Source organism: Rhopilema esculentum, chromosome 18 (assembly GCF_057945365.1).
Source record: "Rhopilema esculentum isolate cy_ngs chromosome 18, ASM5794536v1, whole genome shotgun sequence".
Taxonomy (NCBI): Eukaryota; Metazoa; Cnidaria; class Scyphozoa; order Rhizostomeae; family Rhizostomatidae; genus Rhopilema; species Rhopilema esculentum.
Window position 1 is genome coordinate 3952871 of NC_142832.1, and position 19452 is coordinate 3972322.

The window sequence follows — 19452 nt, forward strand, 5'->3', positions numbered from 1 at the left end:
CTTTGCTTTTTCTGTTAGCATAGATAAGGGAAACGTTTTAGCTCTTCATGGAAGGCCATCATCGGCTGTTTCTCGTTCGACGGGTGTCAAAATACGTTTCAAAGACTAATCATGCTAAACATGATTGTAATGTGTTCTGACTTTTTCAGACAAAATGCCAATCTAGCATTATTTCAGATGATATTCTTTGCTTGCGAACTAGTTTTATTTGCTGTTGGCTTGGTTTGTACATAACTATGGTTTGATAAGAAACGCGATCTCGAGATTGGGCTGAATAGTGTCTATTCAAGTGACGTAATCAAGGGTGGGGTCGTCAGAGAGAAGGGACGGCCGACACAAATCTTTGCAAGGACACAACCTAACGTAGCCAATGTATTAGCAATCGGAGTGGGGAATGGCTTACAAATTCAATAAAATTGAGATAGAAACTATTCTAGAGCGAAGCGATGGGTTTATACAAATTGTGATCAAATGTACCGTAAAATGGCGCGAGGAAATGTTTGATACTAAAAAGGAATTCACAAAATAGACACAAAAACGTTATGATTCTCCATAATAAATCAAGCTCTCTTCAGCTGTATCAATTTAAAACAATTCAAAAATTTATTCATTGTAGGAAATATTCTATAAAAATACATCGGATGCAACATTTTATAATTCTACCTGGAACAATCGCAGACAAGAGATCGTTGTTAAGAAAGTCGTTAAGTTGAGCGATGCCAAGGTATAAGACGGAATGGCCTTTATAAGATGTTACGATAGCCAAGATAAAAAAAGACAAGAATCGAGTGTCTTTTACGCCTAAAGATTTAAAAGGCAAATACTTGATACTTCCTTTCCAAATTTGTTCATTATATCTATTTTTACGACTCTAATATCTTCAATATCCAAGATAAAAACCAATATATTGACAAATGTATTTGTACTAACTTCGAAAGTTGGATATTTAAAATGGTATCATCGAAATTCACGTTTGAAAACACTGAATATAAAATTTTCCGTCCTAGAAATGAGAACAATATGTTTAAGGGGCCTGTCCATTATTTGAAGATGAGGTTGTGATGTTAAAACGAGGGTAATCTTTTTAAATATGTTGCATAAGACACACTTTAAATACCTTTACTTAATGTAATAGTAAATTAATCATAAACTTCTACTTTTTAACAATGCATGTAATTATATTTTTTCCGAAGAAAAATTCATATGTAAATAAGCAACCAAGGGGGTCGATCTTTTGCTAGTTCTGGTTAATTCCTTTTGAAGTCACGTGTAGTGTCAAGTGGCGACAGGGAACAGAAAATGAGCCAAGTAGAAAATTAAGTTCTCTATGAGTTTATATTACTCTTTACTGTCATTGATTGAATTTGCAACCAGATGTCAAAGTAGCATGCGATATACTGCAAGACCGTGTAATTCATAGGCAAAGCTTGCTAGTGTTGGCAAAAACTCTAAAAGGTTCTCAAGGGGCAATGCCAAGTCTTGGCAAGGGTGCTCAAGGGGCAATGCCAAGTCTTGGCAAGGGTTCTGAAGGGGCAATGCCAAGTCTTGGCAAGGGTGCTCAAGGGGCAATGCCAAGTCTTGGCAAGGGTTCTGAAGGGGCAATGCCAAGTCTTGGCAAGGGTGCTCAAGGGGCAATGCCAAGTATTGGCAAGGGTTCTGAAGGCGCAAAATCAAAAGAAACCGTTGAAGCAATTTTCCGGCAAAGAGCCCTAGGAAATTTCTAAACATTCTAGTTACACTGTAGCATACTTTCTCAAGAGACATAAACAAGAGGAGTTTTGGGAACGCGGTTGAGAATTGAGAACACTGGGGGATCGTTGTCAAGATACTGTGCATAGATTGTCAGATTATCCCAAAAGATGGTTATCAAATCTAGTAAAATTCCAAGTTGCGTTCTCAAGGTCATGAATATGACAAAAATTGGATAGTTTAATTATAAATCCTTGGATAAAAAATTGCTTAAGCCACAGGAGGATATAACATAATAGTTGATCCGATAAAGTACAGACATGTAAAAAGGAGGGGGGTGTCATGGTAAAATTATTCATAAACAGAACACATATAAGCATAAAGCCTGGCAAGCGAACAACCCAACGCAACATCACGTGTCTAACCCAACACCGTTGTTCTGTGGGAAATCTCAGTCGGCGCTAGCATCATCAGCGAAGCGATATGAGTGGCTAAGTGCTTCACTCAAAAAATGGAGCCAAGCAGTTAAGTGTTTCAGTCAAAAACAGCTAACACCAATGCCACTCTTGCTGGGATATAGACCTGGAAAAAAAGTGGCTCAACTCAGTTCAAATCAAATTTATTGGCATCTCTAGAAGCGACAAAATAGAGTTTTGTAGATATGAAAACACCTTGAATTGCCCCCTTCGTTGTCTTAGTTCCCCTCGAATTAGCTCCTATCTTAGCGGTAAAATTTACGCATATGTTCGTACCCTTAAATAAGCCCTAGTTCAAACGTTCCTTGGGTTGATGTAAGAAGTGAGTCTAAGGTTGGAAAATTTGGAGAGTGTGGAAAACAAGAAAGTAATACAGGACAGAACAAAATTGGCTTAGAGAATACAAGTTGTGTCATTAAAACATGTTAGAAAAATTGTCTTTATTGATCTGCACCTTTTTGTTTAATGGTATATCAATGAAAAGGAAAATTTTATCATCATTTTATCATCGAAGCCAGTGAACGGTCATTAAGGTTAAAGATTGGGGGGGGGTATATTGTAATCTATGTCTTTTGGGTATCCTTAGGGTATCCGTACCCGTTACCCCAGGGCTTTGAGATCTAGGAGCCTCATAAAGTAATGAATTCCATTTTAAGAATTGGATTAAGCAAACGTAGCAAAAGTATGCCTTAAAAAGTAAATAGTTTTCAACAATTGTAAAAAAATGACTGTAAGAAATATTCTGAAATGCATTTTACGCTCATCTGGAGGGCATGGTCGCATGAATCTGCTCGCTCTCTCGCAGTGGTCCTGGGTCCAGTTATTTATAATGATACTTTTATACGCCAACTGTTTTAAAAAAAATTGAAATAGTTGTTCAATAAACGCTAAACCAGTAACAATATGTGCACATACCCGTAAAGAATAATCTCGGTTGTCGTGTTTAAAATCTTCGGTGAAAAACTCGCACTTTGGGTCTATTCTGTTATGACCACTGTATTTTGATTCGTCAGAATTCAATACGATTTTGTACCTGAAATATTGTTAAGGCAAACGGGGATATGCTGTTATGATAAGTTTTACCGAATGGACAAAAACTGAAAAATTTTGTGCATTTGGAAATAAATCACAAGAAACTAAAAGTATTTTGGATGATTATACATACACTCTTCTTTTATAAGAACAATTTTTATAAGAACACGAGCCTCAAAACTGGTCAAAAGTTAAGAACAAATTAAGAACAAGCTGAGGCTGAGCTTCTGCAAATTGCAATTTTGAACGTTTTTTCTCAAAATTGAGGATTTTTAGCGATATGTGGGTGCTTTTTCGGTGAATATTCAAATTTGTCAGCAAATAAAGGCTGTCTCACTCATTTTGTTGGCAAATGAGGCCTGAACACCTCCTTAGAGCGAAAAAGCTAGCAATAGCACTGCTTACACCCTCTTACTTTAAGAACAAATTAATAACAATCCAGCCTCAGATTTTCGAAAAAATTAAGAACAGTAAGCTTGAACTTAAATTTACTGGTTCTTATAAAAAAAGAGTGTAATAGGTATCCACCGCATACCTCGCCAGCGAGTCCGCCCACCTCATGTACACATGCCCGAATCATTCTAGAAAAGAATGTGATTGAAAAGGATACTTTCCAGGTTGATTGGTACCAACCCGATAGTCAGTGAAGCTTTTGGTTGGATGAAAATTGAAGATCCAGAGAAGTCCTCCTCTCTCGAAGGCAATCACCTTGTCTCCTTCATCTTTTCTGCTGACGTAAGCCTAAAGAAGAAAGATGATCTAAAATGAAACTTATCGAAGTGAGCTCAACGCAAACAATTGGTCTGTGTTGATAAGCTAAACGCCAACTAGGAAAGCTCAAATGAAAATAAGACATTTCGAAAGTTCTTAGAGCAAAAGGTAGAAATTTTGATTTAAAAAACACCTTCAAAAGATCAAGGGAAATCTTACAAAATTTAGCGATTCTGTAATCATTCTTAAAGCTCTCAAAAAAGGGCTTCCCAAAAATTGTGAGTAATGTTCTAAAAAGCACAGCGAAATAAGGCTATTAAAGGCATTGAGTCATGATAAAATGGATTATGTATACCCTAAGTGCCAAAATCAGCTGAGTCGTGATTTTCATGACTGAGATGCTATTGGTTGACCTTGAGCTGGTCACATGAACTCACCTCGTACTGATTAACAAAACAGTTTCCATCAGTAGCAAGTTGTCAACAACGGATGCCAATATCACATGAAACAGCAGCCATCACGCAGAAACATGGGCTCCGACAAAGGTTGAAAAGTAGGGGGGCCAAGGGAAAATTTAACACCCATAACAAAATATTTTGAAAAAAACTTATTTGTTTTGCCCTTCGTCGGAGGCCCTGCGAAATTAAATGATCCTCTATAGAGAAGGCCTATTTACCATGACTTTTACTACAAAGAGATCTATGTAGCTGTTTGAGATCTATATAGCTGATATATGTAGCTGTGAGGATGAGTACTCACCTGTGGAGACGAGAGCCACGAATAGCGGTTGTCAAGATGTTGCATATCTTTGTCAAACTCATTGAGGAAACGATACCTCAGAAGCTCGTCGTGCACCAGATGCCACTGCCGCCTTGCGTGGTGATAGCTATCCCCGTTTCCCTGCCTTGGGAAATCTAGCCATTCCGGATGTCCAAATTCATTTCCCATGAAGTTGAGGTAGCCTTCTCCACCAAGCGCCATTGTAATCAGTCTATAAAAAGTCGAGGAAAAATCTAAATCCAAGAACCAAAACATAAATCAACGAAATATTTATTAGCTTTGTTGTTCATGACATCACTTCTAGAATTGCAGTGCCCGAAAGTTGCATCTTGAAAAGTTTCATGGGGTTGCCTCATTGCCGCAAGAAAAAGAAAAGGATTTACATATTAGATTAAGATTGACGGCATACTATAGCTTAAACATCTAAGGCAAAAACATGAATGAGTTGGTGTTTCTCAAAGTTGATGTTTCATTCTAAATTCAATCCCAGTGAAATTCACTGGAATGAGAAAATAACAAAAAAAGACAGAAATTTGAAATATTCGATTTAACTAAACTCTAAAAAGACGATATTCCTTATACACTACAATTCATATTGTATATCTTTTTGCCAATTGTCTTGTCAAGGGGTTTCTTCAATGGAAATCAAACTTGGAAGTCAGTCTGCCAAATAAAACCTATAATTCCCTTACCTAGTCCCCCCCACCCCCAACGAAAGCTATTTTGCGACAACATAGTCGAAAAGTTTAATGATGCACAATACAAGAGGAACAAAAGCTCAAAGTAGTTATGCTTTTCGATATCGATTAAACACGTTGTTCTGGAAGATGGCAATAACACAGACAATACAAACTGCTCACCTTAGCATCTTATGCAGTGCGATTCCTCGGTCGATGATCGTCGTAAACTCGGTCATAGTGGACATGTTTGTATACATTTCTTTATCCATAAGCCAAAAGGCCAGTGTCTTATCACCAACCAAGGCCTGGTCATGACTCTCTGCATAAGCTATAGTCTTTTCACCGTGTCTCCTATTCGTAAGGGTATGCACTATATGACCCATATTCCAGCTGTCATCTTTCTGCTCCTTCAATAGCTTAATCCAGTTGTCTGGTATAGCCATACCAAGCCTGTAATCAAATCCAACACCACCCTCGTCAACAGGACGGCAGAGTCCTGGCATACCACTTACATCCTACATGATAAAAAACGATAAAAGCTTTTTCAATTCAAAGCAATCATTTCCTGGAATAACCAAAAAATTAATTTCCTAGAAATGTTTATGGATTATTAAAAATAGTATCACGTGGAATAGAGAAGACAGGATCGCAAAACATGAATTAAGCATCTTTCTTGCCCACTTCTATGTTTACGTTTACAATAAATAAATGGTTGGAAATTACATTTTACATATGTCCTAGCATGATGAAAAAGAAAATCACTGCTTTACTGGTTTGTCAAACAATGCTTAATAAAGTATAGGCACAGCTATGTCCAAACTCGGTGCTTTACACTTTCTGGAAATTCTAAACCGGAAATTCTGCTATTAATTTGCAAACTGTGTTAACTACACTTTTGATAGAACTTGCAGTAATATTCTTGTTCTTTTCTTAATGGGGCAGTGGAACCAACACAAACGAGCCCCCTTACCCCCGCACCATTAAATGAACTCCCAGTATAATAAGCTTAACATCTGACCCCAACATACTGCTTAACATTGAACCCTCGGAATAAAGATAGTCAATAGAAAAACTGTGTTTTTCTATTGACTATGGTATAACGAACTGCCGTTATAACAAGCTGCTTTTCTGGTTCCCTTCAAATTTTGCTAGATAGGAAATCCACAGTGTTTCCATAATTTCTATAAATCTTGCCAGCTTTTGAGAAAACTACCATATTCTGATGAAATATAATCGCATGCTTGTACTGTTCCATGCAATAATGTGATTATTACAACATTGCACTACAAGCATCTCGAATATTTTTTGACACCTTACATGGTCATCAAAATACTTCTCAGCTGCATTAAATATAAAACACATCAGAAAGCCCTACAACAGTGCTTCAAAATCACAAATACCTCTGCAATGGTCACAACGCTGGGGTACAAATCATGCAGCATGTAGTTCGCCAGCTGCAAGTAATTCAAAGCTTCAGTATCGACGTGGATGCCAAAGTATTCTCTGTAGTCACCGCTGAAACCATGCCCACAGCCATGATTGTGGTATAACATTGACGTAACGCCGTCAAATCTGAAGCCATCTAGCATGTACTCGTCCATATAGTATCTCAAATTTGAAAGCAGAAAGCGCAGCACCTCGTGGCTATAGAAAGAGAAAAGGTTGATTTATTGCAAATCCGATAAGTGCAATTTTCAGTGGAGGCAGCAGAATTTTGTATTGGGGGTAAAGGTAATGGGCGTAGCCCGTGAGAGCTTTTTGCGAACAAGCCCTTTTTGCATAACTACAGACGCATAAAAAGTTTAACAATGTTTTTCTCAAAGCGAATTTTTCCTCTACCCAGTACAATTTATCAATAATTAAAGAATAATGTAGGCCATTTTTTGTCGAAAATTCATCCATTGCTGACGTCAGACCCTGGTGATTATGGTTAATAAGCAGCATTATACCTGCTATAGTCGAACAGTCTGCTGTCCCAGAGAGGGTGGTATCCTCGAGGCCCACTATGAAAGAAACCTGCATCTGTGCCATCAAACTGATTAAGTCCATCCAAAACGTTCTTGCATGCATGGCTGTGCACGATATCTAGCAAGACAACAATGCCGTGTTTGTGACATTCGTCAACGAGCTCTTTAAACTCTTCCGGTGTTCCGAAACGGCTGCAAGTGAATATAAAACAGTTAGATTGATAAAAAAAACAAGATGCAATCATTTGGAGCTGGTATGAATATCTATGGGGCATAGAGCTACAATGATAAAGTTATTGGGGGATCTTAGGTGGGAACCAAAAACTTTATCCTCTCTTACAGAAAATATTTATGGGCTTTGTCTTTCTGGAAGGAACTCAAGAGAAACTGAGCTGCAAAGAAACTGAAACCCACAATAATGAAATCACTTTGATTTAGAAAGACTCTGGGAAAATTCTTCTTTTCAAAGATCTACCAAGATTCCGTACAAGACGTTATATAGCCTCATTGAAAATGTATATATATTGAAAACATGATTAGGATAATTCTTCATTCAGTATATCAAATAATGTCTACTTTAAAGGGGGGGGGCTTATATGAGGAAGGCCAATTGGAGGATTACAGTAGCTACATTTACGAAAGCTCTCTTGAAAGAGCAATAATTATAGCCAACAGGACTTTATTTTTCTTCAGCAAGCAGCGTGTTATGGGTTCAGCAAAATCTGTGATACTAGTAAAAATTTATCTGTACTCCTGTGATAACTTGAATCATGTTTTTAAGCAAAACCATTTAAGTCAACTATAAAAATGTTTTAAAATAGATGTTGGGTACTTTCATTACAGACAGACTAGTCAGCAAAGTCGAAAAACGTAAAAGTCGAAAAGTAACAATGTTACCTTGAAGGTGCAAAGAAACTTGTTACTTGATATCCAAACGAGGCGTAATAAGCATGTTCCATTATAGCCATTATTTGAACACAGTTGTAACCAAGATACAGAATATGGGGGATGACCTTCTCTTTAAAATGTGTATATGAGGCTACTGCATAGTCTTCTGAGGAGATTCCAACATGTGTTTCATATATTCGTAAATTGTCTACTTTCCCTGGTCTTGAATATTGCCAAGTGTGTTTTTGCACAGGGTTCCAATATACTGGCTCCATCAATTTAGTCTCCTTGTTTTGCACCACATATGTTGCCCATGGAGATATTTTTTCAAGTTCAGTGCCTTTTTTGTCTTTTATTATTAACTAGAAGATACAACAAGGCCATAATCACAATAAAACAAAAATTATATAACTTTAAAATTTTCCTGACTTAACAGGGATTGTTGAGGATGGGAAAAAACTTTGAAAAATGAGAGTTAATGTTCAACAGGATTTGGTCTACCCTAGCTAGCATAGAATACAAAATAAAACAGAAAAAACAATTTATTCATAAAATAACATTATGAAGGTAAATTTGTGATTTTCCTAAATACCTTTCAGAATGAATTAAAATTATGATACAAATAAATTCTGGAACAAATCAACAGAAATATCAGCAATTGTGTGGAGATGGATAAATGTTTAGGGTTGTGGACTACAGATAAAAGGACCTGGGGTTTGTGTCCCCCACTGATAGGACTTGCCAGCTATCTGCAATTCCAAGGATAACAAAACACAAGATGTGGTTACATCAAGATCAAGTACCAGGACAGTGCCAAATATGCAAAGTTTCTCAGTTTCCTGCCTTAAACTACCTTAGGAAACACGTAATAAAAATTTCAAACTATCAAACAAACTTTGGGATTTCAGACAAAAAAATTTACCTTGTACATTGACCCATGCTTGACTGGTTCTGTACCAAATTCCTTGTCTGGCAGAAATAACTCCCACACACCAAACTCTCGCTTTGTGAGAGGATGAGAAGTTCTATTCCACTCATCTGAAATCATGAGTTAACACATGTTAGTCTTTATAATTAATATCAATTAAATAATAACATATTCCCTGTTTCTCATCATAACTTTTATCTGTAAATTTTATATATCTGTAATTAGATCTTCTCCTTTTTCTTAATTCTAAATTGTAATTTTATTTGATGGCAAAATTATACATACATTCATACATTTGTTTCTTCAGAAACAAAATTGCATGATGCAACAACATTTCTCAACAAATGCTGCCATTGGTATGAAATATTTCTTAGTATAAAGCACATCAATCCCCTTAGAAATGTTAAGATGATAAATGTAAAGAGTACAATAGATATTTCATAACTTCGCTGAATCAAAAATATTTTTTCCAATATAGGTTTAAATACTATATAAAAGTAGCTTGCTAGTTAGGTGTTTGGTAGAATTTATAGTATCAGGATTTGAGCATAAATATATTAAACATACTGAATTCTCCAGTAATGAAAACAGCAGTTGCACCAGGGCACCATTCTCTGCATAAAATTCCATTTTCTGCTCTTCTTAGACCATATCTTTGGTACGACTTTGTGAAGTTTTCCATTCCACCCTCGTGCTTATTGATTCCAGCAAGAAATGAGTTCATCACAGAATATCTAAATAAGCATAAGGCATATAAATAATTTATGTCTTCTTAACCATCTAATACAGGACCAGATGTATCAAATCGAGTGCTCAAACTATCTTAGAGCTCTTGATTTAAAATCTCTACATCTTACTTTCCATTCCATATCATGGTAAACATTCCATAAGATATCTTGGCCCTCGACTTTGTTCTAAATGGTATGGGTTACAGGGAAAAACCTTGATTCAATTCTTTCCGTACAAGTTTGAGAACGTTACACCTAACGAGCATAGTTACAGGTAGTTGCAATGGATAATGTAAGTATTGTAATGAATAACTGACGTTTCTTTGATATATGATAAAAAAAATTTATTCTCTTTAACTCACTATATATGTAAATAGGCTAAAATGTGTCCCAATAAGTATCATTGCTAAAGATGTATGACACTTTAATAAAGTTATGATAATAATAACAATGCTAATAACAATAATTATTATTATTATCATTCTTCTTGCTTCCTAAAAACATTTATTTTTGTCTTAAAACTTCCATGTATAGTCTCTTCATACCATCCCCACATACTGTCCCTGCATACTGTCACTTTTGGTGACTATTCTAGCATCAGCTACCCTCTAACAGCATAACCATTTTCTTATTTGGGGCAATGAATACAACTTCTTTTAGAGGGCTCTTGTTAAAAATTTGCATATTAGGGGACTTTCTAGAAATTATTTGTTTCCAATAATCATGCTTTTGTTTCTACTGCTTCTAAACAATATTCTCAGAGTTGATTAATTTTTATGGGATACATATAAACATGGAAATAAACTGTCATTATTTTTTCACAATTTATCTTTCTCCAACTCTTCCTTGAGAATCTTGCAAACTGTGTTCATGCAATCAACTGGCTTCCCAATGTAACCCAACTATTCAAAAATGATCCAGTTAATTTCCTTACAAGAATTGTTTCACTGTTTTTGACACTGTGTAGGTTTAACCACAGTCTACAGACACACAAAAGAACTACAGATTGGGTATACAATCTTGGACACACTAGTTGGGATGAACCCAAAAAACATTGTGTGTCTTATGCATGTATAGTGTAACATCTAACCCTCTCCTATATATATATACCACCTCCTACAACACCTATATATATATATATGCTTTAATATGAGGGGTATCAACATTGAACTGGGGGAAGAGGATGAAAATTTGACACCATATGTCTGGGATTGTTGGCTGGCCACCTTTATAGATTCTTAGATGGCTGGCCATCTAAAACTTTGGTGCCATATAGCATTGACTGGAAAGACAAAATATAACAAACTAATAGGCATACCTTCTCTCTATTTCTCCCTTAAAAGGGCAGAGATAAGGGTCCAGCTCCAACAAATGATTTATCTTTGGCACAATTGACATTTCACTTGAATCCATGTTTCCAGTCAGACTAGCATCCAGCTAAAAATCAACAATTTTAGGGCTATGAATTGGTTGTTCCTGTGAACTGAAAAGTCTTGCACTCTCAATTTAAAAACACAGAACTAATAAAATTGAAGGCAGGTATATCATGTGCAAAACAATTGCATCAAATTTGAGCAAGAAATCTAGTAGAATTTCCTGGGTAATTTTTCTTTTGATAAGATAGCAAGCACTAAGGCCAATATTTTAATTGAAAATCTCATAGACTGGGATCTATTTAAAATCTAAATTATATACAGCAAGTTTCAATATTAATCAATAGAACAGACGAATTTATAAAAATGTTGAGAGGAAAAGGACCTATTAAAAATGAAGATGGCTCAATTAGAAAAACCTAGCCTTTATAAGACTTTATGATCATCCTTGTACCCACAGGTTTTCTGTAGGGCTAGGGGCACTAGAAATTGATGTTTTTATGCACCAGAAATAACACCATTTATTGTTTTCATTAAATCAACTGTTCTTTGTTCAACTGTTAACAAAATTGCCACAATCAAAGAATTTATGTTGGCTTGCATCAAAGACAAGGTTTTTCTGTTAATTCTGCAATATTTTTAATTGCACTTTTGTTTCGTTGAAACACAAGCACCAGTGTTAATGGACATGGCAAAAACAAAACATGTTCAGACATAGCCATGGGCAGTATTTATTTTCCTAGGTGAAAAGGCCTGCACCTTTTTTTCTTATGTAAGGTGCGAGGATGGCTCAGTTGTTAGAGGCGCTGACTACAGACCCAAGGGTCCGTGGTTCGAGTTCCTGGCATGACCAAACTTTCACCCAGAGTGGGGAGAGTCGCCAGCTCTCTGTAATTCCAGGCGTAGGAATCACAAGGTGTGGTCACATCGAGAGGAAGGACCAGGGCACTGCTCGATAAGCATAGCTTCTCAGTGCCTAAAAACTACCTTCGGATACTAGGTAGCAACAAATACGAAATACAAATACAAATACATATAGACATATACAAAAGTCACGCCCACAACGACAGCCTACCTTTAAAATAAGACAAGAGAAGTGACTCTCGTATTGATAAAGCAACATTGCCAGAAAAAAATTGCAAATGATTGGCACTTAGATAGCTCAAGAAACAGGGTATAGGCGATTTGGTGTAAGCTAAATTTAAATTTCACCTTCTCATTTCTAGAAATGAGAATTCTAGGCCATATAGCATATGGCATCCTTGCAATAACAACTGGTTACAGCAAACATTTGGTATCAAACTTATACAGAAAAGTAAGAAAAATCTAACTGTCATTCAGTTTGAAAACACATATTTATGTACCTGTCCAAGCTTTGCATAAATCGGGAGAAATCTGTATTGAAATATTTCTTTCGTCCACTTTACTCGCGGAATGATCAGGCCACTGACAACTGAGACCAATGCAAAGACATCGAATACGAGGTTGCAATAGACCTTGCAAATATCTGACCTTTGACACCTTACTCGACCTCGAGACCTAACACCTAAGTACCATGGGCAGAGGATGGAGTCAAAATTGACATTCTTACAGAGTTTGGTATCGAGATTTGAATCTATGGCCATTTCTGTTTTTTCTTCACTTTATTTTATGGTCATACCAAGCTCAAGCAAGATAACAAAATAGCAGCTAAAATGTTCAGAATGGCAATATTTGGCACTAACATTTTATGTCTTTTTGTCTTTATATATTGCTAAACTGCTTTGTTCAATCAAGGATTAACCTAAAATACTTCATACGAGAGCATTTTTTCACATCGGCTGCACAAAAGGAGGGCCAGAGGGCTAGCACTTTTCACCAGGCTCATTTTCCCTTTCTAGAGTTGTCAACATTTGAATATTTACTCGTGCTTCCCAGACTCATATAGCCTGTTTTCCAGTGGCGGTGCCAGCTACTGCAGAGTGGGAGGGTAATGGGTGTTGCCCATGAGACAACGCCCTATCTGCCTCGTTTCAGTGCTTTGTATCAGGTCAAATTTCCTTAGGAAATATGATCTACCCCTACCTAGTGCTTTTTAATCCGTTTTTAGACGAAATATGTAGACCATGTTTCGACAAAAGTGGGGGGGGGTAATTACCCCTCCATACCACCTCTTGGCATCGCCACTGCTGTCTTTCTTTCAAAATTCTGATTCTTTCAAAATCAACAATCATGACCCAACCTCCCCTATTTTCTCAGCCTCTCCTCCCTTGTTTAGGCTATCCTTAAGGCTTCTAAGCATCTCCCTATTATATTGTTTCTCCAATTTGAAGTTCAAGCTGCGACTCATGACCAATAGCAAACATTGAGAAGAAACTTCAATAGAAAAGAAACTTTCGATAAACAGCTAATGTTGGGAAAGTTTCACGATTAAGTTTATTTCATCTAATGCTAAACCTACAACAACAAAAAAGAGGGAAAAGGGAATTGCTAGCATAAATAAGGCGGCTTTGTTGGTTGACAGTGGTTTTTAAAGTGAAACATAAATTACATATAACTAGAAAATACGAAAATACAAACGAAACCCGGGCTTAAAATCTGACTTAATTACAATTTAAACAATAATAGGTATTTAACACACTAACAACAGAATTCAAATTACAGCAGAAAACAGTAAAGAACTGTACTGGTTCTGGAAATATGGGACACTATTAATAAAATTTCATACATCGCACTATTACTGGGTAAAGACAAACGAAAATATAAAACTTCATAGATCTAAACCAAGTGGTACTTTTGTAGAACTTCTAGATTCATGTATTTTAACTACTTGGTACTGTATTAAAACTTCTAAATGCATATATTAAGCCACGTCATACTTTCTAGCTAACAATTGTATTTCATAAACATTGTCTATTGCCTATTGCTTAAAGAAATATAATGTTCAATAGTCTACAAGTCCTGATGTAATTTTAAATAGCCTAAAATTTCCAGCAAAACGTTCAGCTCATCATAAAATGATATATTTAATGTAGATACAGGGTTATACTGCATATGTTATTTTAATTACTAGGTTTTCGTATTCTTAAGGAACTTTTTCTTCGCAGGATCGGAGATCAAATATTTCCAAGAACAGGGCCGTCGGAACCGGGGGACTGGGGATACGGGCTAGAGCCCCCCTAATGATGGTCAAACTGTAGTATACTTCCTTTATTACATTGTATTGAATGAGAAGGAATACAATGGACAGTCCCCCCAAATATGAATTCCGTTCCAACGGTACTGAAGAAAAAATGAAAATATAGGTAGATAGTAAAAATAGACACCTAAGTAAAGAAAATCCTTTGGAGGGTAATGCGGGTGTTTTCTTGGAGAAGATGCAGGGTTAAGCATACGCTTTTGGTACCAATTTACTTAACAATTTACTCATCCTACTTTTCGTATTCAATTGACAAAATATACTCAACATGAAAGGCCAACTCAGTTTAAGTGTTTCGTATCTCTGATTACTTTAATCGTTTAACGCACCAGGCGTTATCAATTTCACAGTATACGCGACCATGATTGTAAGAATGACTATTTTTTTGTCTTGCCATTTCTGGAATGATCTCATGAAGTCAGTCGTCTTTTAATTGCTGTATACAGTTATCAAGACAAGGCGTACCTAGAAGATAAAGATATTAAAATGATGAAAATTACTATCTTAAAGTCTGTGGAATAGTGCTCTATGCCGTCTGGGCAAAGCTGCTCACACTTTTATGAATAGAACAGAATAATTATGTTTAAGATTTCAAGTTTCACGTTTAATGCGATCTGCAGGCAACAGTTCCAAGCATTATGTACAACTCTGTCTAAACAGCAGCAAACACTTTATGACATATTGGGAAAAAAGCAATGATTATTAGATAAAGATATAACTTACATAGCTCGTTATTAGATAAAGATGTATCTTATTCGATGTTTTTTATATGCTAACACAAGGAAATATTTAGCGATTGTATACATACATCTTTTTAAAATTTACTAAAACCAACTATACTGTATTCTAAGATTTCCATCTGTAAAGCTCAAACTCACATATTCACTTTGTAAAGTTCTCTTGGTAGATTTCTTTGCGTTTCCTTTAGTCGAATTGTCAGACCTGCTGCTCTAAATATTTTCACAAATTGTTCATGAGTTCTATAAAGAAACAAAGAGGATGTGAGGGAAACCAGTACAGTACTGTTTAATACTTATCATAACCTACAAAATAAAGCAAATTAGAAAAAAACTGAATATTTTTTATGATGTAACAGCATTATCAATTGCATAATGTAGTTTAAAATTGCATGAATGTAAATAAATTTATGTACTTTGGAAAACTTAAAACATTAGTTTCAATTGCTCAATCTACTCATTCAAATTTTCATAGTAGATCATAAGCAGATTTATAGTATTTTCTACAAATTCATTCATATCAGAATACTTGAGCTTTTTCTACGTAGAAAAATGTCTGAGAGAAAATCTTACCTAGTTACACTACTATCATTGTTGTCAAAAACTGCTTCACCACCAGCAACATTATCTTTGATGCATATCAACCCCCCATTTTTGAGACTATCTTTGAATCTTTGCAAGCTTGTCACAAAATCATCTGGAAATGTTAAATAATAAACTATCTGTTAACACCTTTAACATGATTGCAACCTTAAACCCTGACTTTAAAGAACACAAAATAAAAGTATTGTGGTTAGGCCATTTTTACTTTCCTTATACCAACAGGAAATGCCAGTTTTACTAATAGGAACATCCATGACTAATTTTAAGCTACATATCAGAAGTTTCAAACCATAGTATCGTGTAACAGAAGAATAATTTGGCAAAACACTTTCCCTTCGTCAACATTTTCTTATGTATTTTGGATGTAATGCAAAAATCTATGTAGTCAAATGAGTACCTCAAGCCCCCTGTCAGACAAATACAAAAAAGGGCTCTATAGTGCAAAAATGGATGCATGTAGAAAAGGGTGTATTGCTTAATACAAGTATATTAATGGCTATTTGGAATTTTGTGCACAATTTGAGGCATTGTTGAATAAATCAATGACAGCTTGACAGCACTTATTAGCTTCTTCTAAGGTTGCTAAAAGAGTGAAATAACTGTGTATCAAATTTGTTCACTGGCAAAGTGAATAGAGAGAGTCTTAAAGAATATCGCCAAAAATGGGTAATGTAATCTTAATAATTTATTTTCTAGAGTCATAACTCTCAAAGAATGGTGGTAGTAATGAATATGCAACAGAATTAAACATAACCACTTCATTGACCTAACAATAACTTGGCAATCCTCTGTCATTATTAAACTAAAACAAATTCCAAAAAGGTCAAAGAACTATATACCATCAGTTAAATGTCCAACTACCCATTGAAACCAAATAATGTCATACATTTTTTCCTTCGGTTTGAAATCCTAAAATAATGAAAAACTATAAAAATTCCTAGCTCTCTAACTAATCATCTGAGAAAATCAAGAACAGAGGGACAGAAGAAAAGGAGAATAAGAGCAATGCTCACACATGCAAAATGATTGTGATCTTGATTCTCTGCTCCTTTGCCCCATGGAAGCAAATTCTGAAAAGTTTGTGAGCCTCTTGCAAACTTCAACTAACAATAACTTTAAATGACACTTTGTGTTGGTTTTCAATATGCTTTCACTTCCCCCATTTTGAAGTACATTATAGGCATAGTATAGCTCTCCTTGAAAGAAAATCAGTAACAAGGTCTATAATCTAAAAATGAATTTCATATACCTTGATTCAATGTTAAATTTCATGCAATGAAGCCATAAACTGCATTCATAAACAATCAAGGGCAGAAATGAAGTGCAAGCAGAGCTTTAGACCCTTTAATTTCATTGACACAAAGCTTTTACTCCCATTCAACATTCTCACTCAAATTTGAAAAGATAGATCTAGTATAAAAGTAACTTTAATCAAAAACTGCTTTTTGGATTGGTCTTGCAATTACAATTTCAGAAGAAGACAAAATAAACAGAACAATGTTTATGACACTGTTGAAAGAACATTTTACAAATTTTATATGCTGGATATTAAAATTTGCCTTAGTTTAACATCATCTCAACAAACTAAATGCCAGTCAAATGAAAAAGATCATTTTCAACAACCTACAAAGTTATTTGCATGGGTGAAAGTGGCAAACCAGTAGCAAAATAGACTGAACAAAAGTTGCTTACTTGGATGCCTTCTGGAATTAAGTTGCCAACTTTTTCACTGTTTCCACTCTGATCAATAGCAAGTAAACAATATGCAAAGGTAGTTATATGAAAAAATGTAAACAATAAACATTGGAGATAGATAAATAGAGCTGGAGAAACAAAGAGCATAGAAAAAGCACAGCATTAAACATAAGAATACAATTATAGCTTGAGTTTCTTGGTGGAAAAGTTTAGTAGGGCTATGAAAAAAGACCAAGGTTAGGAAGAGTCAAGGATAAAATACTATTTCAAATATGCAAATGTTTGCACTGTTGTTATCATAAATTGAGTTCTGAATATATTTTCCAAGTAGGAGAACACTGCTTGCATTGACACAGAACACCCTTTCAAAGTTCCAGGTATTGACACAGAACCAAAACTAGCATAAGAGTTAATTGTTAACTCTAGCCACATTCTATATAAAAAGCATATATATGCCAGAAAAAATTACTGTGCGCAAAACAAATTCCATGCCTTTATAATATGATAAACATATGCCATACCTTTGGGTATAAATTAATCAATTCATAAGGAAAGTTTGAATAACCCTTAACATCCATATATTGCATATTGCTCAAACTCTAGTCACATACCAAATAATTGTTTGCAGCTGTCAGAAAATTAGCATTTTGCTCCAGCAAATCAACTTTGTTGAAAACTGGAATCAGTAAGTGTTTTGCAACTCTGCCAATTCCAGCCCCACAATCTTTTAAAGCAAGAACTTTTGATTAGAATCTCGAAGAATTAAAATTGTTAACAACAAACTTCTGAAACTATCTAATGCAAGCAAAGTATTCAATAGAAGTTCTAGAATACAGGACTAAGCTTTGGTTTGTCTGCCTCTATTCAATTTTCTTTAGCTTTTTGTAAGACAGCACTAAAGCTGGGGGCTTGAAATGCATACTATAATGGTTATTTTAGCAAAGTATAACTCAACTGCTAGCTAAAATTGCTTCAGTTTCAAGCTGCTATACAGCTGTAATAGTTTGATTAGAAAAAATTCTAAACAAAGCACACCTAATGCTCTTTCACATCCAGATGTCCAAATTGACTTTTTCTAGAAATAAAATTTGAATTAAATGGTAAGCCAAAATTGAATCCAAATTTAAACTGTTTGGAAAATTTAAACTGAATGGAATATAACGCATAGTACACATCACATGAAGAAACATTAAATAAAAAACTGTTGATTAAAGTTAATTCAGCAAAAAAAATTGAAAAATGTGTAGATAAGCAGTTCAGTTTAGGTCAGATCTTTTTCGAAATAGCCTTCATTTTAAAATAATGGATAAAGGCAAATTTAGACACATTTAAATCTGAATTTAGCAACCAGATTTAACTTGAAAAAATGGTTCAAATAGTTTGGGCACACTAGGAAATTTAGGACATAAGGTTACATGGAAAAAATCTTAACAAAAATTTGGTTCCATGCACAAAACATCGCAATTATCTCAATTCAAAAACATTTTACATAGCAAAGAAATGTTTTACACCAGGTAATACCTTTAGTTCAGCAAGGAATTTTCTTGACGCATCTAATTCAATTGGAGAAATCTTTTCATATCCTCCAAGCATACCATCTAAATCGGCAGAAACTTCCTAGAAAAAGGAAATAGGTTGCTTTAGCAAAAGCAGCTAAGCTAAATCAATTCACTTTATGTTCTCTACTTTCTAAAAACAGCATTGGCATGATTATTATCTCTAAAAATGCAATTTCATTTACAGAAACCGGCCCAGAAAAAATTGAATTTATCTTAAAGAATTCGGTTTAAGAAAAACAAAAGTGAAAAATTACCTTCCAATATTCGATTGCATCACCATACCACTTGTCTCTTTGGCACATAAGGCTTTTGATGTCAGGATCCATGATATTGTAAAAATATAAACAATGGCCTGAAGTCACAAAAACACTTTTCAGTTAGACATGATGCTGTTGCCTCGTTCGAGCGATACATCCATTGTCAGCAAT

At 35.2% G+C, this 19452-nt stretch overlaps 2 protein-coding genes across 2 annotated transcripts; both read right to left on the reverse strand.

The window, feature by feature from the left end:
* Positions 1–540: 540 nt before the first annotated feature.
* LOC135680781 (1,4-alpha-glucan-branching enzyme) lies at positions 541–12735 on the reverse strand. The gene is made up of 12 exons (XM_065194962.2): positions 12617–12735; positions 11198–11316; positions 9719–9885; positions 9146–9261; positions 8233–8585; positions 7318–7527; positions 6769–7012; positions 5549–5883; positions 4668–4899; positions 3808–3938; positions 3081–3198; positions 541–2271 (listed from the first exon to the last, which is right to left on the reverse strand). Exons 2-12 carry the CDS (start codon positions 11290–11292, stop codon positions 2224–2226), a joined length of 2049 nt encoding a protein of 682 aa, XP_065051034.2. The 5' UTR covers positions 11293–11316; positions 12617–12735; the 3' UTR covers positions 541–2223.
* A 320-nt stretch (positions 12736–13055) lies between these two features.
* On the reverse strand, positions 13056–19438 carry LOC135680791 (N-terminal Xaa-Pro-Lys N-methyltransferase 1). The gene is made up of 9 exons (XM_065194975.2): positions 19279–19438; positions 18987–19082; positions 18501–18540; positions 18077–18189; positions 17463–17510; positions 16610–16679; positions 15741–15864; positions 15309–15410; positions 13056–14895 (listed from the first exon to the last, which is right to left on the reverse strand). The coding sequence occupies exons 1-9, from the start codon at positions 19348–19350 to the stop codon at positions 14880–14882; spliced, it is 681 nt and encodes a 226-aa protein (XP_065051047.1). The 5' UTR covers positions 19351–19438; the 3' UTR covers positions 13056–14879.
* Between the last annotated feature and the right edge of the window lie 14 nt (positions 19439–19452).

Bases quoted from the DNA above. Each gene is read 5' to 3' on its own strand.
- LOC135680791 (XM_065194975.2), bottom strand. From the start codon at position 19,350: ATGGATCCTGACATCAAAAGCCTTATGTGCCAAAGAGACAAGTGGTAT. The intron at 18,541-18,986 runs GTATTACCTGGT...TTTTATTTCTAG, and splicing joins AATTCCTTGCTGAACTAAAG to AAAAAGTCAATTTGGACATC. The intron at 15,865-16,609 runs GTATATAGTTCT...TAACATTTCCAG, and splicing joins AGTTGGACATTTAACTGATG to ATGATTTTGTGACAAGCTTG.
- LOC135680781 (XM_065194962.2), bottom strand. From the start codon at position 11,292: ATGGATTCAAGTGAAATGTCAATTGTGCCAAAGATAAATCATTTGTTG. The intron at 8,586-9,145 runs GTAAATTTTTTT...TGTATCTTCTAG, and splicing joins AGCATGGGTCAATGTACAAG to TTAATAATAAAAGACAAAAA. The intron at 7,528-8,232 runs GTAACATTGTTA...ATTCACTTGCAG, and splicing joins AGTTTCTTTGCACCTTCAAG to CCGTTTCGGAACACCGGAAG.